Source organism: Apis laboriosa, unplaced genomic scaffold, assembly GCF_014066325.1.
Source record: "Apis laboriosa isolate Shangri-la unplaced genomic scaffold, ASM1406632v1 scaffold47_cov149, whole genome shotgun sequence".
NCBI classification, from domain to species: Eukaryota; Metazoa; Arthropoda; class Insecta; order Hymenoptera; family Apidae; genus Apis; species Apis laboriosa.
The window spans coordinates 4,207,367-4,234,763 of NW_025223437.1; the positions used below are offsets into that span (position 1 = coordinate 4,207,367).

The following is a 27,397-nucleotide window of genomic DNA, read 5'->3' on the forward strand; positions in this document are numbered from 1 at the left end:
TTTTTTTTTTTTGTTTATTTATTTCTGAAGTTACGCGAGTTTATTAATTATTAATAGTAGCTAATGAATCGTTTAATTTTATTTTGGAATTAGTTCGATGGGAGAAAGTGTTACAAGAGCTTATTACGAAAATCAATCGATGAATAAGGATTAATTAATTGGAGAACGAATTGATATTTTGCTTTACTGATTTTAGATTTTTTTTTTTTTCTTTTAAGTAAAAGGGGGAAACGTAAGTCTGAATAAATTAATCGAGAAATCGATGAATAATAAATTAACAAGTAATTGAAAATATTATGAAAAATGACACGTAATCTTACAGCTATAGTTTTGATGGACATAAAATTATATATTTATATAATTTCGTGTAAAAATTATTTAGAAATATAAAAGTATTTCTTTCGTTCTGTCAACAATATAAAATTACGAAATATGATATATATCCCAGATCTTCGTCTAAAGAACTTTGCCAACTACATTCTACAAAATAATTCCTAAAAAAAAAAGAAATAAAACTAGAATGTCGTTTAACAAAAAAATCTTTGAACGTCTGAACGAGAAGTTACAATTAAAAATATAAAATGTTAAGAAACACGATAATATTATTTCCCTCGGTTCACTCTAAAGCAAGAAAATATACGTAAATGTTCGTGCTATCTTTTAACATAAAGCTTACGTACGTTCTAAACGTTGATATAACATTTTTGCATACTGGTTCATTAAACCAGTAAACTCTACTACAAAGTTAATTCCAGTTTCATTGTGTTTCGTAAAGTAACATATACAAATTAATTAAAACATTGCACGAGAAGAAGTTAGACAAAACTATAATGAAATTAAATGTACAAACATTCAATGATACGGAGATATCAATGTATTCATAAAGGAAAGCAAAAACTTTAAACCAGAAATATTATTCAACGTTATTTGTAAACATACCTTTCCATTTCTCTTTTTTTTTTTTCTTTTAATTTATATTTTCATCTCTTAATCACAGAATTCATTGACAAAGTTTACTTGGAAATCTTAACACACCCAATAATAAATTTCAATAAATTTATGAAACATCTTTTTAAGTTATAAACAGCTTAAATTCGAGACGAAAACAATATAACGTTCTCTATTATATTAACACATAATCGTCGCTCAATAACTATTTTTTCAGCTTCACAAATATCGTGAATAAACGTTTAAAACGTTACAAAATCGCGCGATCGAATTCACGAGAGGAAAGTTAGCTCGTAATTCTCATTCGACATTGTTGAATCCTCTTCGTTTTTGAAGAGCTGAGAAAAGCCCGCACGATTATTCGGCTGATTCCGAAAGTTTTGAGCGGCGATACGTTTCCACGGGATACGTTGTCGAACACGTATTCCGCGAAACATTTCGAGGGGAGAGGGGGAGAATGGCAAAAACAGGAGCGGGAAATATAATTTGTCGAGAGCTGGCGCCCGCTTTCCTTCCCCTTCCCAATACTTTTGCGCCACATCCTATACCTCTTCCTTCCACGATTTTTCCATCCCCTTCGCCATGCACGCGTGCCAAACCGAAACTTTGCTTGCCGTTTTAGCGCGATACAAAACAATTCCACGTACCTAGCTCCATCTTACTTCCACTTCCGCCATTTTACCGACCTTCGATACAGCCTTTCTTGGCTCGATCCACCGATATAACGTCCCGGCCCACTTCCCGATTCATAAGGCACAAACTAAACGTATGAATTCGCATTACTTGGAACAACGGGTTGGATAATCGAAGTCGAAAACTTTTCTGGCATTGCCGAATATGATAAATAGTTTAAGCGAGTATACGCTCGATTGCGCTCGCTAATCGATCGATTTTATATATAAGAGCAATTTCTTTAGATGTGGAAGACGAGGAAGAAGAAAAAAAAGATCCTTTGTGAAGAGAATTGAATTATTTGGAGATCAGATTATTTAAATGATATATTTGTGAAATAGATAGATTTGAATATATGTAATATTGATTGTGAATTGATTTTTATCAAATTTTATATTTATTTTAACCCCTATAATCAACCCTTTAAAGATGTTCGATAAACATATTAACCCATTACAGTCTGTACTAAATAATTTAAAATAATTTGTCACTAATTTGACACTTCTTTCAAATTCAATTTATTGTATAAAAATAAACTTTTAAAATATAAAAAAATAGCGATAAAATTAAATCATGATTAATTGAAAAAAAAGATTTTTTTGTGAAGAGGTGGAATTGAGTTATTTAGAAATCAGATTATTTAAATGACATATTTGTGAAATAGATCTGAATATATGTAATATTGATTGTGAATTGATTTTTGTATACCAAATTTTATATTTATTTTAACTCCTATAATCAACCCTTTAAAGATGTTCGATAAATATATTAACCCATTACAGTCTGTACTAAATAATTTAAAATAATTTGTCACTAGTTTTTTCAAATTCAATTTATTGTATAAAAATAAACTTTTAAAATATAAAAAAAAGCGATGAAATTAAATCATGATTAACTGAAAGAAAAGATTTAATCTTCGATGAATTTTCTAATTACCATTTGGCGATTGGAAGATTTCCCGTGAATTTAACTTCGATCAAACACGCAGACGAAAAAAATATCTTTGAGTAGAATCGTTCAAGATCGGTTTCGTTCCTCGCTTTCGTTGCATAAAACTTACAAACGTCAGCTCTCAAAGTATTCGATTCTCTTAGCGCGTCTGCGTTTCGTTCTTCGAATAGCAATAAGAATGATTAAACGATTCGTCAGATCCTAGAAAGAAGCCGTTTCAATCTAACGTTAAATGGAAGATCAGAGGTAAGTTCAAACGCACGAATTGATCTCTAAATACTAGATCTTGCATAAAGTATTCCTACCAAAATGCGTCAAAGATTGATTTTTCCTATTTAATTACCTTCCTACGTTACGTTTCTTTTCCAATAAAATAATTCAAATAATTAACAATCAATTGGTACTCTTGGATTGTACGACACAAAAGAATTTAAGTAGACTCGTAAGTAATGTAATAATTATTCTATCTAAATGTGATGGGATTCACAGAATTTCATAGAGAAATAAAATAAAAAATTAAAGAGATAAAGTTAATACTGTGGATTATATTTATTTTTAGTTGGACGATAATTAAATTACATTTTTAAACAATGCAACCTCATTATAGTTATTTTCCTAAAAACGTGCTAAAGTCTAGCTAAATCCCATCTTATTTAGTTAAGTAAAGTAAGAGACTCTTAAAAGACTTTAGTATTTCATTTTATCATTATATTTTTTTATTCAATTCCAAAAACTATATGAAATTATATTTAAACATATTTGACTAAAAATGGAACTTTATTATAGTTATTTTCCTAAAAATGTGCTAAAATTTAGCCAAATCCCATCTTATTTAAGTAGAGTAAGAGACTCTTAAAAGACTTTAGTATTTCATTTTATCATTATTTTTTTTATTCAATTCCAAAAACTATATAAAATTATATTTAAATATATTTGACTAAAAGTGGAACTTTATTATAGTTATTTTCCTAAAAACGTGCTAAAGTCTAGCCAAATCCCATCTTATTTTGTTAAGTAAAGTAAGAGACTCTTAAAAGACTTTAGTATTTCATTTTATCATTATTTTTTTTTATTCAATTCCAAAAACTATATGAAATTATATTTAAACATATTTGACTCTCAACTTCTTTTACATTATCAATGATACACCACATACATACATATATTTTTTCGCAAATATAATACAAAATCAAATTCAAATATCCAAAAATTAATCAAAAATCCCCTATCGCAAAATATGGTCTTAATCGAGGATGAAAATTAGCAGAAGCGTATTAAACGCGATATTAAAATTCACGCGCAAAGAAGTAACGCATAAAGCATAATGCTTGGACGTTCTTTTGCATTCTGGTCTCACACTGTCACAAGCCGTCCCGACATTTCCAACGATTCGCAACGTTCCGTGTGCACCGAAAATGATTAAACGCCACCACGAGTCCCGGCGATGCCGCACTAATCCGGCGTTAAAGGCAAAACCAGAGTCAACCGTGGGACTGTAACTTGCGAGTTATCCTCCTATTACACGCGTGGAACATGAAACGTACAACACGAAACGGGGAACAGCCCGCATGCATTTATGTAACCGCTCACGCAAAATCGTCCCCCTATAATTATCGCTTTATTTTCTCTAACCCCTTCTTGCGCGACGTTCCAACCTTCCTTTTAACCTGCCCACCTTGCATTGAATAATCCACAAGGAAGGGGAACAGGGAAAGGAAACCAGCAGCGACGTTGCTCGTGCAAATTTCGCAATTTTCCACGAATATTGTACGTTATATTGTAACGTTAATATCGGATTATCCTTATTACTGTGTGTAAATAATTTGAAAGCTCGATGAACGCAGTTGCGCAAAGAATGATTCTAGGATACAACGTTTAAATCGTCGTGTAATTGTAATAATTTTAGATGTCTGGAAATTGTAAAGATGTTTCTTTTTTCTTTTTTCCTTCCCCTATTATGATAATGCAAACGTAGCAATGTTTCGTGGAAATTGTGAAATTTCTCCGCGAAATTATACTTTTTAATTGTATTATAAGGTTCGTGTTATTGCAATATTAGGTTACATTATTTAAAAAAAAACTCGATTGCAAAGAATCGTTCATTACAAGATTTCGAAATCGTAAAAGGGGGTTAAATCGAAGAGATAATTTTATATTCATTCTCATTATAACAACAGCAGATCTATAACAAAGATAATAATAAGATAGAAATTAAACAACGTGTACATTCATATTTTAACATTTTTAACAAATTTATATGAATTTTTAAATTCTGAATGAAACAAATTCTCGAATCAAAAATTTGTAGATATAATTTATCAACAACTATGCCTATTAAAAATTCGATCGTTTCACTCGAATCTAAATCTACCAAAAGTTTGAAGCGACGACACGTAATCTCCGCAAATACACCCGTTTAATATTAAACCGTTTCACCTCTTAAACGTTTTTTCACGGTGAAAAAGTTGGATCGAACGGTTTGAATAGGGGGGCCAAGGATGGGTTTGAAAAAAAAAAAAAAAAAAGAAAAAAAAAAGGTAGAAAGTCAACGTGTATTCTTCGCCTGAATCTCGGGGGAAGGAAACGCGTGGTCCAAGGTTTCTTCGACATATAAATAGGAATATCGCGGGTCGGATAAGAGGGTTGAAGCGTGCAGGGTTGGATGACGGCGCACACCCCCTCGTCAAGTTGTTAAACCGCAGCGGTCTGCCAAGTGGGATTCTGGCCGAGCCCGCACGAGGTGGCTCGTAACGTGGAATCGCCAAAGCGGAGAATTACAACTGGGACCTTGGATTTTCTCAAGTTTTCAGGGGCCATTCGACGTGGCGACGTGATGAATATCAATGATATTCATACGTTTCCACGATTACCGTTACCATGTGTCGGCCACTGTTCGGATAAGCGATAAGCTCGTGTTTCGAAAGGAATTTTCTGTAAACTAAACCAAGTAACTTGATAATATATTTTTATAATTAGTAATAATTAACGATTTTAATTTCGTAAAATCATTTCAAAGACTTTATAATCACTCCTGTTTATATATATATATATTTTTTCAAAGAATTATTCCGCACCAAGAAGTATTAAAATATTTTAAGATTATTATATTTTTAGAAATTCACGGATTCGAAAATATTTTTAATTAGAGCAATATATATTTATGAAAGAAACGCTAAGAATTTTAGTTGTATAAGTATATATAACATTAATACATTTTTATAAAAAATAAAAGAATCTATCTGCAATATATTTTCCATTGCTTAGAAACAAATATAAATAATTCAGAGAAATTCGAAAAGGTTCGAACCTTTATACGCAACGAATCCAAAAGTTTCTACCTATATACCCTTATAGAGATCGTCGAGACATCGTCGAAATGTTGCATTTCTTACCCTGGCTTTAATTAAATTCCAAAGAATCGAGAGTGAGGAAAAGTTCGAACGGTTCAAGCCACGCAGGTTTTAATAATCGTCCCAGGCAAGAAGGGGCTGGCAAATGGAAGTCGAATGGAGAGAAGAGAGTATCCAAGTCAAGCATCGATCTCCCTATTTGCGTCCTCCTCTAACCTCGTTCCCCATCCCTCCTCGCCTATTTCTTTTCGTTACTCTTTCGCTCTTAGAGCTGCCACCCTCGAACGCGCCTTACATCCACCCCTCGTGAAGTTACTTATACCAACAACCTTCTGTATTCCCCTATTCCGTTTCTCGTTTCGATGCGACACGTCTATCTACTTATGTATCTCCTCGTGTTTCGTTACGTCCGTCTCTGCTCTGCTCGAGTATTCCTCCCACGTTTTTTCTTTTTTTCCTTTTTTTTCACTCCTTCGTATCAACCAGTATCTGTTCCCAATACAATCGATAATTTATATATAATTTATAATAAAGCATCCATGATTTAATAGATTAATTTAGTATCTTTTTAAGTTATTTTATAATATTTTATAATATTTTCTGATCGAGGCACTTGTGATTATTGATTTAAATATAAAACGCAGAACGAACACGATACGCAAAAGTATATAAAATATCTAAGATAGAAAATTGATACGGGCAGCAGATACTTATGCAATATATAAGATATATATATAATGCGTATTTTGAACGTTGTTTTTTTTTTTGGATTTTTCTGTACGTTTAAATTTTGCATAAATTCGATCTGATTGATTATATCATCCAGAGAACGAGGATATTAAATTCGTACTCCGATTCTTTGATCGTATCGATGATGTATATATACGAATTTGGATATGCATTCGCTTTTTCACTATGAAATATACATTAATATAAATTTAATTCCTGGTAATATTATATATATATCTCACCACTTCTTCCTTTCTTTCCACCCTCTTCTCGGTAAAAATTTTCGCGGTTGTGAAACCGTCGCAAAGGAGACTAAAAACAGTTTCTTTTTCGGGAGAGTCGCATAACTTCGTACTTGAGTTTCGTAACGACCCAGCCTGTCCTTCAAGGGAAACATCAAAGTGAAGTATCCCCTTTCGTGAGATAAATATCCAAGATAGAGAAAAATTCCGCTCCTTTTTATCTCCCTCCTTCTCTCTCTCTTTTTACAAGAAGAAAACGGGGCATCGTTAATTCGACATGGCACGGCCATTTTATGCAAAATTGTACACTCCGCGTTTCCAATGGTAAAGCAACGGGTAACCACGAGTTAAACAAATACGTATCGGCTACTGTGTGTCGAAGGTAACGTTATTCCCTGGCTCGAATTAATGAGAGAATAGTAGATGCCACTTCGCCCTATTGAGAATCCTATTCGATTAACGTCAGGTGCGATCATTCGTAGTGTGCAATTAGAATTGATTTTATGTGTTCAATTATGTGACACTATGATAGTGCATCGCTTTTTTAATCAAGTGTTTTATATGCTTCAGGGAACTATAAGTAGAAGTGAATGAAAAGAATGTTACGTAGGATAAAGTGTTAGAAATTGTTTTCATCGTATCTAATGCTAAGATATTCATATAATTTTTCTGTTAAATTATACGATATATGCCAATTATTTAAAGTATAGAAAATTTTAAGAATGATAGAGATATCACCATTTTTTTTTTTTTTTTTTGAAATGGAATGTAATAGTACTCAATTTATTGGAAACATTTTGTATAATTGAAAAGTTATAATAATGATACCGATTACTATCTGTCTTGCAAAGTTTTTGAAAACAGAGATTATGTATATTAATTATTTGGAGTAATTTTAATTGGAAAGTAACTATTTTTAAAATTATTTATAGGATAACCTAATAAACACCTAATTACATTATTGCAATCTTACAAAGAAATAGATTAATTAAATAATTCAATTAACAAATAAATATCTCTAAGAGCACAGAAACCATAATTTAGTGTAAAAATTATATTAAGAAACATATATGTCTAATTTCAATTTCACAAATGAAATTGAATATAATCCCTATAAGGCAAACCTTTTCAATAAAATTCTCCATAACTGTATAATTTGAAAAAAAAAATAATGATATCCTCACAATAAGAGATAAGGAATAAGAAACAAAAAAAAAAAAAACACTTTGCGAGATATCGGTGACCTAACAAAGCGTATGTACGACTTATCGCGCAGCTACACCACTGAACGTATCTTACGTTACAACGAGGCGACACCGGCTCCCTGAAAACCCCGAGGATGTCTTCCGTTCAAAGACATACCCCATCTCTATGTGGAAAAGCGGCTCGGTAATATCGGATTACTCTTGGCCGTGTCTGATGCCTCTACGTCTCTCTGCTATTGCTACATTGCCCGTAATGGTGGGTGTGTATTCCGCCTCAGCGATACCGCAAAGCTCGTGTGCCACGCCGAAGTAACATTATTTTCCGATACGGAACAGGTATATACATCCCATTGATACTGACGTCCGACAATCAAACCGGTGGAGAGAACGACAACGAACATGACATCGTCTGAAAATGCCCTCGAATATAAAATATTTCGAAGAAATGCCACGGCTCGTTCGGCTCGATCGTTTTCGAATCGGTAATAATTCCCATATTTTTTTCATTATGCGCTATCAAACGTATGAAAATTAGATAATGAATTACTAATACTTTAGATGATATTATTTTAAATAATATATTCTTTATTTCATAATTTTGTATGGATACAGTTTTACTTTAATTAAAATATTATTTATCTCGTAATTATTTGAGATTATTAATTAGATGAATTGATTATTTTTAGACGTAGATCTGACGTGTACAAGCTATTATACTAATTAGTTTATTTGCATAATATTTGCTGATTTTTTTACCATGTTGTGTAATATATATGATAAAATTGTTGTTTTATTATATATTCGATTTTATTAATGATTGGAGAAAAATATTAGAACGATTAATAATAATTTTAGTAGAACAAAGGTCGATTATACGGAATAAAAAATATTCGTGGAAAATAATCGAATCTGTCAAAAAAATCATATTTCGTCTCGATTAACGCTTCGAATTGAGTTTAGAAAAATTTATCAATCAAGTTATCCACTCTATAGAATACAAAATGCGTTCCATCGAAGATTCTATTCGATGGTGCACGCGAGAAAGCTGTTACCACCCCCGCACAAGAGCACAGGCAAGAGCAACTTCGTCATAACTGGAACAAGCACTGTGCTACATCGATGCTCGAAATTCCTATACGTACGTTGTAAATGGTCGATGAGATGTGATATGAAGTGATATCTGAACGTTCTTGCTAAATTCTCTTTTTATTTTTTACACGGGACGTTCGAATGAAGGAGGTAGAAGATTTAAAGGATGATTCTCGAGACAAAAAACGATACGATGTCGATTACTTATTGAATTTCCAACCAAGCAATTTAATTTTGCGGTTAATGATGCGAGACGGAGATAATATTTTATTCTCTTTTCATCTAACGTCGAATTTAATTGTTTATTATTCGAAGAATAAACTTCAACGGTTATTTTTGCACGATACTATTTCTCTATTTACTTTAGTCTCTAGAATCATCCGTTAAATTTTCTATCTTTATCCAAACAAACCCTGTGTACGCATGTAAAATAGTATTTTTTGTAAAATATCGAAGCGAATTCGATTGTATTTTATTCTTTTTTTTTTAACTAGATTCAGATCTTTTTAACTACGGTACAATGAAAACTAGAAAAGAAAATAAATAAAAAACTAATATAATAAAAATAACCTCAAGAAAAGATATATTTCATTTAAAATTTGTTCATTGAATCGAGATTAATTATTCCATATTTTTGCTTTAAAAGTTAATACTTCCTCAAGAATTGGATTTATCAAATCGATAAATACTTTTTCTTAATTCGCTTACAATATTTATTATTATTAAAAAAAAGGGAAAAGATATTTTTATCTCTCTCAAAATTTCTTCGATTCACACGCACCAATACTCTACCCAATAAATACACCATAATTAAGCAAAGGATTAACGAATAATACCTAACCACGATATTAAACACAAAATTATAGACACAAACAAGTAAAAATAAAAGTTGAAGTAATCGTGTTCGAATCATCGACATCACAATTAGCAAACGCATCAGGGGAGAATAATGATAACAGCCGTCACGAATTTTGGATAATTTCAACCGAACTTCGATTCCTTCTCCTAGATCAAGCGAGTTGAATGGCGAGTAAGGATAGAGGCGATATTGCAAAGCACGGTTTGGAGAGATATCGAAGCGTGTTCAAAAGCAAGGCGGAATACGCGTGGATGGCCGTACACGGAGGGGCGGTTTTGTCATTCTAATAGGCGAGCCGATGCATCAATTATAGAAACACAGCCGAGCCGGTCTCGCATTACACGGCCGGCGAATACACGCGGCCCGATTGCGCCCGATTATGCGAATAATAAATTGGCATCCACGGTATCCCGAGACATTCGCAGAATCGCGCAGAATGCCAAACCTTTTGCGAGGAATAACTATGTGCCACGAATTAATGTAACGATCAAATTTGTGATCAGGTGTGTGGGATCTATAGAATCGCGCTTTTCGCCTTTGTTTTTAATAATTGACGTAAATTAATATGAACGAGTAAAGGACACGTGCATTTATCAGACGTTATATAGATGAGAGATATTCATCTAGATATTTATTCAGAAATTTATTCGTGTCGAATATTCATTCAGAGATTTAAGATCATAAAGAAGAGTTTCATTTTAAACATTAAAAAACATCTATATGCGAGCAATCAACCGATATTGATACCTTTTGGAGTTAGAAATACATTTCATTTTCAATATCATTTATAATATCGAAATATATCATTTTTAAATATAACGAAATTCATGAAAAGAATTCAGAAAAATTCGATTCGTTCACTTGAATACTTATCTTTCCTCAAAACGATGCATAAAAAGAATAAAGAGTTCACTAAATAATTCGCAATAATTCTTCGTTTCTTCTTTTTTTTTTTCCCCTAATTCCTCAGCCACGGAATGCGTTAAAATTCGATTTCGTCCCGCGCGCTTTACCAGCGACAGGCAAATTCTTGGACGATGAACACGACGATACGAAGGCAACCCTGTCTCCCTTGTCTGATAGCGGCGCGCTATTAATCGCATTAGTCGGACGGCAGGTCGCTTGAGTGGTAGGTACCACTATCTTCCTCCACAAAGGCGTCCTGCCTTTGCTCGCTGCTAGGAGCTCGAGACGCTACTTGGCAACCGGCGTGCAGCATAGCTGCAAGACGGAAATTTTCTGTCTTCCAACGAATCAAACGCTCGACCACTCCACGCCCGTTCTAATTCCATTTCGCCGAAGCGGAGATTCGAGGAAGAACCGCTCTATAATTCGCCTCCCTTCGCCTCGTGTCTCGCATTGGCTGGGATTACACGGGAATTTTTGGAATTCTCGTTCGATCCTCAACCGAGATTCGCGCTCATTGTGAAATATAACGCCGAGTTCCTCGACTCGTCGACTCGTAACGTGCACGAAAAGAAACGTTTATGCGTGCGTTTGAAAAGTATGATTAATTTTATAACGATTCTGGAAAATTAGGGAGAGTAATGGAGAAATCACGTTTTGTAAAAAATAAAAGATTGTTAAAGGTTGGAAAAATTGCATTCGATTCTAGAATGGAAATTTTCTGAGATTATATAAAAAAAAAAAATAATTTGACAATTTATACATTTCAAAACGAAGCCTTAAGAAGAATAATTAAAATAGAACTTTCTATCTAGAAATATAATACGTGGAAGAAAATTTGCAATAGCGATAAATTACTGTTTTATGTAATAAAAGGTTAAAGACCTCTAAAATAAATTTCAAAAGTCGTAAGAAGAAACGTTATTGATATTCATCCACATATACCATATCCACGTTATCAAATAATAACAATATTAAATGATCAAAGTTAATTTTCAATGTTTTAACGATCGTATAAGGATCTTTTGTGCAAGATCTTTTGGAATCAATTCGATAGATCTAACGCGTATACAGCTCTGCATAACACAAACGTTTTTCAAGATAAATAAAGTCTCGTACTATTGGGATGGTCTTAATTTTAGAATTCTGACTAATTGTAAGATCTAACCGGGATCTAACTATAAAAGGCCCTGTCAAAGGAAGTGGGTTGAATTGAACGAGCTCGGATGAAAATGTTACGGGCGACGGCAAAATAGGTCTGAAAAATAAAACATTAAAAGCGTAGGGAAGGTGAAAAGGCAGGAGGTGGCTGCCGCAAGTGACTGTAATGGAATTTTTTTCGTCTTCTTTGTTCATCAGCGTAAGGACGTCGTAAGCACGACGTAAGTAAAATTCGCAATTAAGTTCAACTGTTTAAAAAAATCCCACTCCTCTTTACCGTTGAACCTTGACCCCGATTCCAGCCACGACGCACTCCACGTTTGAAAAAAGAAATCTTGAATCTCCAACGAGCTTTCCCTCCCCCCTCTACGACGACCGAAATTCCTCCCCTAGAATTCGAAAGTGTACGCTAATGATCCCTGGAAAAACAATTTTACCCATTCAGGGATGCGTATAACATCGCACCACCGGTGGCAAGGAGGACGAATCCACGCAACGTGTGCTATTTATTTTAATTAGAACGCGCCCTGCGCGATGAACGAAATTATAATTATCGCGAGAGGAAGAATATTTGGATATTTTGAAAACAAGTAACGAGTTAAATAAAAAATGAAAACAATCCGCGCGAATCTATGTCAAAAGAACGGAATGCTCACAGTGATCGAATTGGAGGAAAAGTCGGTTAAAATGCAATTTTTGAATACTGCAATCTCTTTTTTTTTTTTTTTTTTTTTTTTTTGATATGACGTATTTGTTGTACACGTATCAGTGAAGCGAATGCTGCTTGGAAATTTTAAATAATAGCGATCGGTTGTTGATATATAAACGTTCAAATGTTGACAAGGTTGCAGTGACCATATCGAAGCACGTTTCGATCCAGAGAATTTACAGGACCAGAAGAAAATTGACCACGTCGAAAATTTAACGAATATATGCGTAAACTAATAATTTTTTTCTATTAGAGAAAAACTTTAAGTCAATCTGTAAAATTTCGTTTTTTCATTTTTTAAATATAATTTTATCTGAGAATTGTAAATTGTCTTTAAATTGTGTTTAAAAAGATAAGAAAAATCACTGAAATTTTGAGCATTGATTTTGCTCTATACGCGCTTTCATCAAGATTTTTGGTTTAAGCAAATTTTTCTATAGATCAATGTAGGTTTTCTGAAGGTTTTCTAAAACCATTACGTGAAATACTTAATGTATATGCTAACAACAGAGGGATCGTCGAAGATAATTAGTCTATTGTTGTTCCACTGTAGAAGGATTTATGATCAGAATTAAACTTTAATGGGATTGTAGATACAGGATATTAGATATTAGCTGAATCTTTACAACTGTCCATCTTTTTATAGAAAATAAAACATGGTGAGTGAGTAAAAATTATGGCAAAAATTATCTACTAAATGCTAAATTAAATAAAAAAAAAAAAAAGCAAAGACCTTCTAATAAGAAAACTATCATGAATCGTACAAACTTATTCGAAATTTTAATATTAGAACGATTTTAGAAAAAAAAAAAAAAAAAAGATTCCATTTCATATGTGCAACAAGAAATCGACCAGAAATGGGAAAATTATCTCGTGTCGCGATCCACGAAGACGAACGAAGAGCGAGATAGAGAGAGATCGTAAGCGAGGTCAAGTACCGATGACGCGTTGATATATATTTTCGCCACGAGTTTTCGCATAATTCCGCATAAAAATATACAGAGCGAGTGGTGGTAGTAGTGAAGAAGTACAGAGAGGGAGGGAGAAAGAGAGAGAGAGAGAGAGAGAGAGAGAGAGAGAAAGGGAGAGAGAGTGGCCTTCGAGTAGCAAAGAAAGTATAACTCGCCAAGGCGAACGAACCTTTCAACTATCCTTGTCCTCGTCACCACTATCTCTCATGCCACGACCTCCTCCCTCGTCTTTTCGTCGACTTAGCCGGTACTTCTCTCTCTACCCCTCTCTCACTCCCTCTCTCTCTCTACCTGCATACCTTACGCGGGCGGGGAACAAGGACACCGATATTTCTATAGGCATTCATCATTCACTCCTCGCTCAACGTTCTTCCTCCCTTTCTCTTTCTCTTACCCTCCCCACTGTTCTTCGTCTTATTCTGTCTCGCCTTCTTCCCACTTCACTCGTACCCTCTTATCCACCCGCCCAACCCCTGTTTCTGCATTTGTCCGCCCCCCTCTCGCGCCCACTTTCTCCGTTACGTTATCCAAGTATATTTCTCCTCACGTCATCTCTCGTCTCTTGTCCTCTCTCCGTCTTACCTTACGAGTCACCGCGACAGTTTCCTCTATCATTCTCCCCCCTAGTCATTTTTCTCGACAACGTTCTGGCGTTACGTTGAGCCGCATTGACGGTAATCTTTACCGGTGGCTTTTAACCGAATATCACGGTTTTCCACGATCCTGGACGATTTTCACGACCGATTTTAGATCTCTCGAGGGAAAGTTGGGTGGAGAGGAAGAGAGAAGAAAGATGTAAGAAATGGGGAAGAAAGAGAAGAGATTATATGACAAATGATATGTTAATATTTTCATCGTTACGTTATTTTCAATTGCGCTTGTACGAGTAAAAGTTGTGCTTCCAGATGCGCATATGCGTGATGGCGTCACTCTGGTGGCAGAATTAATATTAAGGTATGACGCTGTGTTATGTGAAATAACTTTGAACTCGTTTTAATTAAGTCTGGGAGAGTTTGAAATAAAGATTGAACCGAATTAATTTGACCGTGCCGGGATACAAGAAGGATTTGTGTATACAATCAGTGTGTAACATTTGATTATTGAATTTGAATACGCGGATAGCAAAGCGGTAATTTTGATTGACGAAAGATTGGAAAAATAGACTGCCGGTTATGACGTCGGATAAATACCCGAAGCTTTGAAAACACGCTCCCTCTCGTTATCTTTTTTGACGAAGAACGGTTGGATAAATAATGAATATTTTCATGCTCGCAGTTATTCCAACCAGAAATGTAATCAATGATGAATTGAACAACCGTGCCACTTTTATCGCGAGTTTGCATTCACGATTTTCCTATCAGATGGTTTATTCAAACCTATCTATTCGTAAAAAATGCGCGTGTATCTTTATTTGATGAAAGAAAGAAAAAAAAAAAAAAATAACTAGCAATAACCACGTCTATCGTAGAAATACGAATATTTGCGTAGATTTTATATTATTCTTTGTATTAATATGAAACGAATATTATTCGTATTATTTCACGTGCATAAAAAAGTAATTAAATTGATATTTTTATTATTTAAGACTGCTAAAGATACGCAATTCTCATATGAGATACATTACAACAACGTTGCCTATAAATATTCGAATGTTCTTAATGTACGACTCTATAAACACTTTCTATCACAATAGTTTCTTCGAAAAATCATAACAAACTACCGTAACATTAAAGATTTTCATATGCCCTTTCTAGAAATAGCATAGCACGAGTTAAAACAACAATAACTACCGTTTCGTCTCTACCTGTGAATAACTGTTTACTTTATTACGGTTACGTGTATTTTCATAAAAAACAAATACACGTATCAAACGCGAAGCAATCGCGTTTCTAGAAACGACGATGATCGCACGTTCTCATGAAAAACGCGTTATTTACACGACCGACGATCCCTCCCATATTCCCCCTCCTCTCACAACGTCAAAGAGAATCATGTGCAGATGCTTTCACGCGAACGGTAGCAACTGTGCATCAAGAACAGAGAGTATTTACTTCCATCCATCGTTGAATAGACACATACAGGTCGAGTCGAGTGCAACAACCCTCCATAACCGTTGGTCGCAAAACGTTCTTTGCACCCGTTAGTTCCTCTTTCGCGGCTTCCATGGCCATTTTCGCGAAATTCGATCAACGATAATACACTATTTTGAAGCACACTCACCGATGGAGATCTTCTCCGGATACGCCGCAGGCAGCAATACCATTAAAAGGCCCAAAGCGGTGGTCATCACGGTGGCAGTGGATATTGGCTTGATGATCCAAGAAGAATTAGCGATGTTTCTGGTGTTTCCAGACGCGGAACCGAGAAAAATAGTGGCGCGGCGCCTCCACCGCGACGAGGGTGGTCCACCCGTTCCGTAAACAACCGGGAGCATCTTCCGTGCTCCGTGGTCTGACACAAACTGCCGTACTTCACTTGGCGTGAACTCGATCTCGCTTGAACCGCCCCAGCATCCCTCTCTTCCACGCACCAGCCGCCCGCTCATCCCCGCGCCACCAACTAGCCGTCATTTAACCAGCCCTACCACCCTTCTCTTCCCTATCCTCTCTTCCTCCCTCTGCCGCTCTCCTTGCTTGCAGATCCCGGTCTCCGTGCCATCTCCACCAACCAACCCTGCCACGTACACCCTCTCTCACTCCTGCAACTGCTTTTTCCCTCTTCTTCTATCTCTGTTCACGAGCTTGAAGCGCACGCTTCACGCGCATGTTACGATCGGAGCGCACCGCGCGCGTTCCCCATGTACGGCATTTCCTGTTACTTTCTGTCGCGGATACCGATGCACGCCCGGTCATGTTGCTCGGTCGGTATGAAAGAAATGAAAAAAATCGAATGAACGCGCGCGATAGAAACGGGAATGTTCCTAGGTGAGGAAGTGATAACAAGTTATGGAACGGGTTATCGAATGTAAACATCATGACGCGCTGCAAATCTGCTCGGAATGATGTTTATGTTACCGAACAATTGTTTTGCTTCCATCCCTATATCGTTGACGATTACAATGTATGCGTGCGTGCCGCCAATGATTTCTTACGATACGTTTCGCTTATATACGTTCGATTAAATCGTGATTGCTTTTGGGAGAATTACAAAGTTTGTCCAAATGCATATCACGAGTTTCAACGCGGGAATAAAAATTTACATGCATGTTCAAAGTTGGTAATTTTACATGCATTATGGGAAATTTGTGGGAAAGAGACTAGATTATAGTTATAGACTAGATTATAAGTAACTAGATAAAATGGGAGAAAAATTTATTTACGAATTTAGAAAATTGAAATATATTGGTACGTAAACGATCAATAAGAGAGAATAAAGACTCTAAAATTAATAAAAAATGAAAGTTTATATGGACTATATAGAAATAAAGCGTAAATAAAATAGAACGATCGTATAATATGTGATAAAATAAACACGTCAATCCTCGTTTTATGTAAAAGTTAAAATTCTACCTTAAGCAATGAGAACATGTGGAAGAAACTGCTTTTGAAGCCGTGGTTGCTTTATCCTTTTGATGGCATTCGTAAAATCGCGAAACAAAGGAAACCATTTGTATAGCTCATAAATGCATAAATATCAGGATGAGAGGAACACGTTTGAGAATTACTATCTATTCATCATAGAAAACTTTCACTTGTGTAAAATCATAAAATAAATTCATTGCAACGATCAATATCGAATTCAAATTATAAACTTTAAATGGTTAGCTTGGATTTCATCGAAAATGTAATGGCGTAGTTGAGAAATCGAGAGATTCACGAGATCGAGTCACGAATATCTTATTTATACAAATAAGATTATCACAATAGAAAAATATCAATGTTCACTCGTTCACAGAAACAAAAGTCACGTATAATTTAATATAATTTACAAATATACAATTTATAAATATACGATTTTTTTGTTTATAGACACTGCACACGTTTCACTGTACCGTTTGACTTTATTCGTGCAACCGTATTTCGATATTTGAAATCGTCAAACGATTCAATAATTCAATTATGAAACGATTAATCGAAAACATGGCGCATGCGCATGCGCAGTAAAGTTTACTTGGATGCATGAATATACAGTAACCGAGTACAGTAACTGAGAATCTCTGATTGGTAGAGTATTCATTTAGAATGTGGCAAAAGTGACAGTTCATTAAGATATACGAAAAAAGGATTTTAAAATTTATATAATTTAAATTTTATAATATAATGGATCCAGCATTACTCCGAGAACGAGAGCTCTTTAAAAAAAAAGCTCTTACTACACCAACGTAAATATTATCTATAGTTTTTTTCACTTAACCTCTAAGTTTATAGAAACATGCTTATTTTTACAAAAAATAGAAATTATATTTTTAAAATATATATGAAATATAAAACATTCTATTATTGCAATATTCGGAATTTAATCTAAATATTTCGATTGAATTATAAGTATAAATTTTGAACATAACCTATACGAACATAACCTTTGATGCAATACTGCAAGGAATAAGCTTTATTTTTGCAGGATAGAAAAAAAGAGAAAGGAACAAGACAAAGATTTAATACGAGATGAACCATTTAAGAAAAAACCTAAACCATCCTCTGTGTCTAATGGACCAAAACTGGATATGGTTAATTACAAAACTATGTCTGGTAGTACGCAATATAAATTTGGTGTTCTAGCTAAAATTGTAAAACATATGAAAGCTAGGCATCAAGAAGGAGATGATCATCCTTTAACGTTAGAAGAAATTTTAGATGAAACAAATCAATTAGATGTTGGATCAAAGGTAAATATGATAATATATTAATGTCATATAAATATATAAAAATACAAAACTTTATATCAGGTGAAACAATGGCTTCAAACGGAAGCTTTAGTTAAAAATCCAAAGATAGAAGTAACTTCAGATGGTAGATTTGTATTTAAAGCTATGTATAAAATTAAAGATAAGAAATCTCTCTTAAGATTATTAAAGCAACAAGATTTAAAAGGTCTTGGTGGAATATTATTAGAAGATATACAAGAAAGTCTGCCTCACTGTGATAAACATTTAAAGGTAAATAGAAATGCGATAGTTCTGATACTGTATATGATATGATATGATATGATAGCAATTTTTATAAGAATTTATCAATTTCAGAGTCTACAAAATGAAATATTATTTATAACAAGACCTTTAGATAAAAAAAAGATAGTATTTTATAATGATAAGACTGCACAATTTCCAATAGATGATGAATTTCAAAAGTTATGGAGATCTGTTGCAGTAGATGCAATGGACGATCAAAAAATCGATGAGTATTTAGAGAAGCAAGGAATACGATCCATGCAAGATCATGGTCCTAAAAAGCCTGCTCCGATTAAACGAAAGAAACCTATTAGTAAAAGAAAACAATTTAAAAAACCAAGAGATAATGAACATTTAGCAGATGTTCTAGAAACATATGATGATACAAAATAAATATTTCTCTAATTTTGTATATAAAATGAATCTATCACTTAAATGTTAAAAGAGAACTAAAAATGTTTTATTACGTGAATATTATTGAATAAGAAAAATCTTCTATTTTGAAGTTAAGATTTTTTAGTGTTACATATCACGGTGATATAATAAATAAGTAAAATATTTATTGTCATAATTTCATTATAAGTACAAAATAAATATAGATTAATTATTTTATGTTTTTATATCTGTCTAAACTATACTCACATAGGTTACATATTGTAATCAGCCTTAAAGAATGAACAAATTATACAATTTTTATACATTATAACATGATAAAATATGAAATTTTGACTTAAATACTTTATATATTGCATTAAATTTTTACATAGATTAATTCATACTAAAACTATAAAATTTTCCATCCGTAGAAAACACAAGAATGTATTAAAAAACTCTTTTCTTACAAGTTGATAAAATATTGAAATATGAATCTCTAAAATTTATGTATTACATATCATTTACATAGTATAATATCATATAAATCAAAAACATTATTACACAATGCTACATAAATCTTTGGTACTTAAACTTTCAATATCGAGTACACACATATATAATAAACTATGTGCTGTTTACTTTTGATCCATAAGATTACATCGTAAATTTTCTTAAAAACGATTCTTTTATAAAATTTGTATATAATATAAATTGTACGAAACGATATACGTATAAGTAAAAATGTATAATTTTATATATATTAATCTTTCGGAAGCGCTGAATCACTTTTACCTCGTGAATAAGCACGCGTTGCTTTGCTACCAAGCATTCTATCCAATAAAGATTGTTTATTCCTTCTTCTTGCTGCCAGAACCTCTCGACACAATTCGTGGAAAGATTCGGCAACTTGTGTGACCTGGAGAAACAGTGTTTACAATAATGTCCACGTATAAAAAAAGATCTTACATTTAGATAACAAAAATTAGAAAAACATACCTGCTCCGCGGCAGATACTTCGCTAAACCAACATTCAAAATCCTTCGCCAGTATTTCTCCTTCTTCGGTGCTAACTTGTCTCAAGTGTACCATATCGGCTTTGTTCCCGACCAAGGCAAGAGGCATAGCGGCTTCGGGATCAACCACCGCAAGAGTTTCTTTCGCTTTTCTCACGAAATTGAAAGAGCCTCTATCGGTTATCGAATAAACTAAAAGTAATCCATCCGCCCATTGTACAGTTTCCGTAGAAGGTAACTCGTCGTCGCTCTGTAAATGGATGTTAATGAAACCGCTTGATTCGAATCTCTTTGATCATCGATAAAAGTACCTTACCTTCGGGCAGGTGTCCAAAATTTCGAAAAGGATGGGCTCGCCATCGACTAACACCTCGTGTTTGTATCTGTTCTCTAAAAAAAAGAAGAAAAAGAAGAAAATAGAATAAATGAAAATTGGCAGAAAGAAAGGAAAATTTTTTAATACCAATGACAAGTTATAGACATGTACGCAACGATTCGATGCTCGACATCCTCGATGCGACGAGGAAAAATTACGTAATAAATTTTCACCGCTAAAACTCGTTGCAACAGAGAGATCAGGTAACCGTCTTGGCCGTTAAGTAGATCTTTCCAGTACATTCTAGTTTTAGATCCCGATTCAAGCACGTGCTCGCTAGAGGAAATTATTATTCCCGCTTATTCCCTCCCCCTACCCGCGCCTCTCTATTTGTACAAAAGAAGAAGTTTTTCTTCGAATATCAACCTCGCATTAGTATCCGTTCTGTCTCTAGTGTCAAATTCGTCTTCGATAAATTTAGATCAGACGCGGACGACCAAAGTATGCGCAGGCCGAGTATACACGGTCCCCGAGGTGGCACACCAGTTGCTGGCAATTTTTCAAAAAAATGCGTCATTCTATTGTACCATTCACATTGTAATTTATATCGCATCTTATCGCGAGCACGCCGCCAATTGTAAATCGAGATGTCTCTTACCTGACTGGTGATCATATTCCCCGATATACCGCCTCGTTAGAAATCTCACTGTCAATGCTGAAATTTAAGAAGAACACACGCGTTATTGAAACGTTTTTTTTTTTTTTTTTTTAATAAATCGTTCGTTATATTATATTCTATTTAATTAGAAAACGAGATCGTGAATTACAAAGGTGTATACACGTTACGAGGAACAATACACGCGATTCGATTTTATTTTTATTAGTATTCATATTCAACTTTTCTACTCTACCTATATTTTATTCCGTTCATCTAAACGTGACAGACGTTTACGAGCGTGACATGTATTAGATTGTGCATTCGTCAATACAAATTCCATGCACACACGTGTGTTAGAAAGTAATCAACCTACATTTTCTTAGAGTCGTGTGTCCTATTTCGATCGGCTCGAATTATTTATTTGGGGCGCAAGCTGATTGCAAAAAAAAAAAAAAAAAAAAAAACAAATAATTCTTTCTTCCTTCTTTTTTTTCGAAGCATCACATGGATATTGATTTTACGTATGTTTTACACAAATAACCAAGCTTTCGAGCCTCCAAGCTCTTTTCCTCCATTTTCCAGGGAGCAAAATCAATTTCCATTCTGATATCGTGAAAACGTACGCGATCTTGCACGATACGATACCACGCGCCTCGACATATCGCGATCCAATCGAGAGAAACGAGAGCTACAGCCTAGTGACCCGCTTCGAGGCACACCACACTATTTTTACCTCGAACTCGAACCTGCCACGGCGCCACAAAACCTTGCACCAACGTTAAACGTCACCATGGTGTGTTTCGTCTTAAATACAATGTAAAGTTGACCCGCTTTATAAGCGCCACGCGGGCGAGTTTCATTCGAGCAACCTTCGAGAAGACAATGATTCGAATCGAGGCCGGTGTATTGGCAATATCGTCGATGCGCAAATTTCCAAGAGGAAAAGGAGAAAGATTTTTACATCGAGGCGAGGCTGATTGATTGATAAAAATAAAATAAAAGTAAAAATAAAATATTCCCGATTTTTCGAGATAGCAAAAATCAAATTTGAGTGCAAATTTTCAAAATGTAAAATGTTTACGGATACGCTTTATCTTGTGATTGACAGGGAACCATTTGAAAATTCGTTTCGTTTCGAATTTATCGATGATGTATTTACGTTCGAAGGATTCGAACAGCATCATTTGGACGCTTTCCCTCGAACGGATCATTAAAAGTTCGATTCTCGTGCCAATTCTTCGCACGAATCATTCTCAAATACACGAATCGCCTTTATTCCCTTTCTTTCAACGAATCGAGCAATTATTGTTCGAGTTAAAAATACGCTCGTACGAAAACGTTGAATCATATAGGAAACCATATATATATATATCATTGTTTCTTTTCTGTCTCTTTATTTTATTTAAAGACATTTAAATTGATACGAGGATCTAATAGCTCGTAGTGAAACGACGATCGAAAGGAATTTCGATAAATAAAATTTGTTAAATTATATCGAATAGTTTGAGTGTGAAACGTTACTGAGACCTAACCGATTATGTACTCACCTATGCCTCACACGTGCCATTACCAAAAATACGCGCGGTTGGCTCCTCTCAGGGTCCTAACCACGTTTATCGTGCACACATCTATCGCGTGGACATGTGTACTTGAATTAATTGGACTCGAGATTCTTTTCTTCGATCGTTCTTGCTCGAAATAATTTAATCGAACGTTTCATCGAACGTTTTATCGTTAATAATATTTCTATTAATAAACGAAAACTTAAAACGTGTGATTATTTTATTTCTGATCACTTCATTTCTTAATGATTCTCTTTATGATTTTTCTTGTTAATGTTATGTATATATGTAATTCATGAAACAATTTATACATTTTGTACGAAGCTCATAAAATTATAAAAATTCATTACAAAGTCGATCATGCACTAAAAAATAATAAGGGCTATTTCGTTATCAGCTATTTCAACAAGTATTTGAATATTTTATACAATTTTACGTATTTTGTGCATTTTTTTTTAAATTTTCTATAAAAAATATGGTTCTATAAAATTCTATAAAATTCTATAAAAAATATATCTTTTTTTAGGCAAATGAAGATTTTTATGAATGACATACATCAACAACAATTTGACATTTTAACACTAAGACGAAAGTTTTCCTTTAAGAGAAAAATCAAAGTTGAAATTAAATTTCAATCATAATATCGTATACGTTTCGATATTATAAAGATATGGATATAATGATAACACATATGCATCGCAAGAAACTGTTGACGAAGGATGATCATTTGCCATTTAGAACGTTTCTTCAGTCGAATTAATCTTCTGACTGCAAGTTTGCAAGATATTGTATCCAGAGAAGATTATGGTTAATGTCACGCTCGTTATCGTCGTGGTTAAAAACAAAATTAAGTGTTACCACGTGCATTAGCATGCTCACGAAAGCGAGTCAAGTGAAAATGCAGATGAAAACGCTCGCGTTATAAGCACCGATGAAAACAAAATAACAGCGCTGAAAGTAAAAGCGGATTTTACATAACTTGTGGATAAAAGGAAAAGAGCGGGAAATATTTTGAGCAAATTTATTGAGAAAATCAAAATTTCGATTTTAGTCCGGTGATTTCTCGATTTTTTTGAAGATGAAGAAAACGAATTTGAAGAAAAGAAATTTTTCAATTTTTAAAGTTAAAACGATGATGTATCTTGGAATCTGATACTACCTTTTTCTTTCTTCAATTTTTGAAATATAAATATACTCTCTTTCAGCCACCAATCAAAAATAGACATTCCCTATTTTCCTCTTACTCTTCAACAATTCCACCGAAACGTGGCTTCCATTGAAACGTATAAAAGTGTATCGAAATTTGCACGAATACGTTAACATAAAAATAACTAATTTTTCACTAGTGGACGCTATTAAAAAATTTCAATTAATATATCCTATCCAACATTTCGAAGTAATGTTAATTAATATTCTAAACTTTCGTCAATTTTTTTATTTTTATCAAACAACACAAATTAATTATAACGTGTATTTTTCGATCTCTGAAAAATTTATATATATAAATTTTTTAACTTTAAAAGAATATAAAATACCTAAAAAAATTCAAACATTTCGAAAGATGAGAATACGTTGAATTTTAATCAAAAAAAGGTGAACATTTTTTTCGATCCAAAGCAAAAGATGCAATGCAACAAAGAGATGGAGGCAAGATTCGTGATAAAACGTAATACTCACCGCTTTTGCCGACACCTGGCGCTCCAATCACAGCCACCTTCACCTCGCATAACGAACTCTTCTTCCTCCGAATACCTCTAATTGCATTTGACGTCATACTCCGCGCATTTGTCACTGCACAAAGTGTAACATAACTGTGTAACTCGAGATTGAAATGGGGAGGAAGAAGGCAGAAGGAACGTAGAGCGAAGAAGAAACGAGGGGCGTGTTTATGCGGTTTCCGCACGCGTGGCCGAGGACCAAGGAAAAATTTGTCACGGTTACATCTTTCCTTGGCCGGTTTCCACGGTCGCCGATAACGTTTCCGAATTTCATATATAAAATATTCGAACACTGACACAGGTAGACCGGTGTTCAACGTTCGCATCTGCCAAGGAAAACATTGTCGAAATTTGTGGTCTCGAGAGCGGCCAGTTAATAATATATAGGCTCGATATCGGCTAGCAACGATAAACAAATTTAACTCATTTAAAGATCTGTGAATATTAGTGCTTGAATATTATTCAGCATCAAAGTTGTAAACAACTAGTTTAGATATTATACGCGTTGTTTTAACGAAATAAAAAAAGTAAAATAATATTTGTAACTTAGAAAATCTGTTAGACAAAAAATTGTTATATTATTTCAGGTTTCGTGGAATGGTAGAATCTAAATGGGAGAAAAAAATGGGCGAGAAAGGCTAGAAAAATGTATCTGCACAACATCGTTGCAAAATTTGAAAGAATCATACGGAATTTCGAATAAAAACATCGAAATTTATACTGATTATCTTTAAATAAGATTTTGAAAGATTTTATTAATTTTTTAAAATATTATAAGAGATTACTTTTAATATTTACGAAAGATTTTTGTTTCAAAAATATAATTTAATGGTGCATGCACTATTATCGTACCATTTATTACAATTTTTATATACTTATAAAATTTAGATACTATGAAAATTAAATATAAAACACTAAATCATTTATGATCTAGTAACTGATCTTCTTTTAATTAACTTCTTTAAAAAACGATGTGTTCAAACTTCGTTGAAATATAGGATGTATATCCAATAATTAAAAAATCCTTAAAATTTTACCGCGACATTAAAAAAAAAAACAAAATTCAATCGAGACAAAAATGATGAGAAAACAAATTAGAAAAACATTGCGCGTTTTTTGATACACGAAAGAGAGAGAGAGAGAGAGAGAGAGAGAGAGAAAGAGAGAAAATTATCGAGCCTCTCGTTCGTCCAATCACCGATCTCTCCACATTCCTCCATCCTCGAGACTGCGTTCGACGTTCACGAATATCGTAAACGCGGGTTCCCATTTACCGGGTGTCCCGTGTCTTCTTCATCGAGGCGAGAACGGGTGCATCCGGGCCGAGGCATTCGCCTCGTGTTCCCCTTCGAACGAAAGTTTAAATACACCGTGGCTCTCCTGTTCCATCGGCGCGGCGCCGGGTGAAAGAGGTGGGAGGGGAAGAGGGGTGTGGAGAAAACAGCAGCGGAGAAAGAGCGGGAATCGAGGTGCGTGCGCGGCCGTGGTCGTCCGAGGAAAGAGAAGGGAACCCGTGATGGGTACATTAATAGAACAGTTCGCACATGTCCCGTGGAATTCAAGGAATTTACTCCGGCGTCTAACAATGTACCGATCCCTGCGTGTAAGCCGCGTTACGGATGAACCGAGCCGATAGGCTCGACTGACCGTGTTTTGGTCGCGAATCTAAACCGAGTCGGATAAAGTCAGAAACCGGGTTCAACCCGACTTTCTTTGTATGCGTTCTTTCGCGTTCACGTGTTTCGCCTAATTCTTTAACCGGATTCTCCTTTGAACTAAAGTAAAAAAAAGACAGAATTGCAATATCAATATGGGATACACGATAGATAAACTATACGTGATATAGCGATCTAGATTGCAAACAAAATTTCATATTTGGTTAATAAAATAAAGTACGAAAAATGGGCGTAAACGAGAGTCGGTTAAGTTTTGTGATATATCCAATAAATCAAGCCTTGTTTACGAATCGAGTGCACAGGTAAAAGAGCGAGAAAAATATCGGCGTTATTTTTATTCCACTGCGTACTCACCAATCGTTTAGAACACACCGATGTACCGTTCCTCGAGCATTCCACGCCGCTTATACCACTTTCTATCAACTCGCACAACAGCCGGCCATCGCGGGGACGACTTCTCTTTAAACTCTTCTTTCCAAACGGGAGAAAGGAGGGAAAAAAAAAAAAAAAAAAAAAAGAGCGGAGCGTGACACGTGAACTCGCGACGATACTTTCGCTCCTACTATCAGGGGGGTTGCAAGTTCCCTTTACGGTTCCCCTCGCGGAAGGGAGGCGAGGTACGCGGTTAACCGCGCGAAACAGGGCGGAAGGGATCGATATTAGAAATCCAAGCGGCTTAGTTATTATCGAAACTGGGGAGGAGAGAGAGAGAGAGAGAAAAAAAAGAAAAAGAAAAAAAAAGAAAAACAGGGAAACGATCGATCGTCCTCCTCCTCCTCCTCCTCCTTCGCCTTCTCTGTCGCGTGTCACGTGGCTCCTGAGAATTTCGCGGTTCCGTTGCGTGATCCGACGCGGCTCTTGGTCTCCGCACGACTGTCTCTCCCCATTCTCTTTTGGCGGCTCGGCGAGTCCGGCCCTCCTTTATTGCTCTTAAGCCACGTATATACACGCGATATCCACTTCCGGCAGCGGCGGAGCGCGCACCAACGGTGGAAGAGGAGGAGGAGGAGGAGGAGGAGAAGGTCGCCCGTTTCGAAAACCTGGTAACACGCGTTTCCTTAAGCCAAAAAGGCTTCGCGTCCAAAGATTCGTCTCTGCGAATGTTATATATAGGGAAATGTTGTGTAAGGGGTGTTAATATTGTTCGTGGAACAGTTTCGAGAGAAACGAGCGAAAGTTG

The 27,397-nt window shown here is 34.8% G+C and overlaps 3 protein-coding genes across 4 annotated transcripts in view; 1 reads left to right on the forward strand and 2 right to left on the reverse strand.

Annotated features, from left to right (window-relative positions):
- LOC122716681 (glutamate receptor 1) overlaps positions 1-16,311 on the reverse strand; it is a 277,322-nt gene extending 261,011 nt beyond the window's left edge. The window contains 1 exon segment of the mRNA XM_043939999.1: positions 16,013-16,311. Within this exon segment, the coding sequence (XP_043795934.1) occupies positions 16,013-16,226 (214 nt within the window). The 5' untranslated portion in view covers positions 16,227-16,311.
- A 1,641-nt stretch (positions 16,312-17,952) lies between these two features.
- LOC122716627 (general transcription factor IIE subunit 2) lies at positions 17,953-19,636 on the forward strand. The gene is made up of 4 exons (XM_043939896.1): positions 17,953-18,113; positions 18,353-18,617; positions 18,678-18,887; positions 18,972-19,636. Exons 1-4 carry the CDS (start codon positions 18,052-18,054, stop codon positions 19,290-19,292), a joined length of 858 nt encoding a protein of 285 aa, XP_043795831.1. The 5' UTR covers positions 17,953-18,051; the 3' UTR covers positions 19,293-19,636.
- Positions 19,637-19,717: 81 nt separating this feature from the next.
- On the reverse strand, positions 19,718-27,102 carry LOC122716590 (ras-related and estrogen-regulated growth inhibitor). Of its 2 annotated transcripts, none has more exons than XM_043939828.1 (6): positions 26,572-27,102; positions 24,501-24,614; positions 21,262-21,318; positions 20,604-20,677; positions 20,271-20,537; positions 19,718-20,190 (listed from the first exon to the last, which is right to left on the reverse strand). In XM_043939828.1, the coding sequence occupies exons 2-6, from the start codon at positions 24,595-24,597 to the stop codon at positions 20,035-20,037; spliced, it is 651 nt and encodes a 216-aa protein (XP_043795763.1). In that variant the 5' UTR covers positions 24,598-24,614; positions 26,572-27,102; the 3' UTR covers positions 19,718-20,034. The 2 variants fall into 2 exon arrangements, with proteins under 2 accessions (XP_043795763.1, XP_043795764.1); XM_043939829.1 differs by lacking the exon at positions 26,572-27,102 and adding an exon at positions 25,816-25,834.
- Between the last annotated feature and the right edge of the window lie 295 nt (positions 27,103-27,397).

Bases quoted from the DNA above. Each gene is read 5' to 3' on its own strand.
- LOC122716627 (XM_043939896.1), top strand. From the start codon at position 18,052: ATGGATCCAGCATTACTCCGAGAACGAGAGCTCTTTAAAAAAAAAGCT. The intron at 18,114-18,352 runs GTAAATATTATC...TTATTTTTGCAG, and splicing joins AAAGCTCTTACTACACCAAC to GATAGAAAAAAAGAGAAAGG. The intron at 18,618-18,677 runs GTAAATATGATA...ACTTTATATCAG, and splicing joins AATTAGATGTTGGATCAAAG to GTGAAACAATGGCTTCAAAC.
- LOC122716590 (XM_043939828.1), bottom strand. From the start codon at position 24,597: ATGACGTCAAATGCAATTAGAGGTATTCGGAGGAAGAAGAGTTCGTTA. The intron at 21,319-24,500 runs GTGAGTATTACG...CTTAAATTTCAG, and splicing joins GCCAGGTGTCGGCAAAAGCG to CATTGACAGTGAGATTTCTA. The intron at 20,538-20,603 runs GTAAGGTACTTT...ATCCATTTACAG, and splicing joins TTTTGGACACCTGCCCGAAG to AGCGACGACGAGTTACCTTC.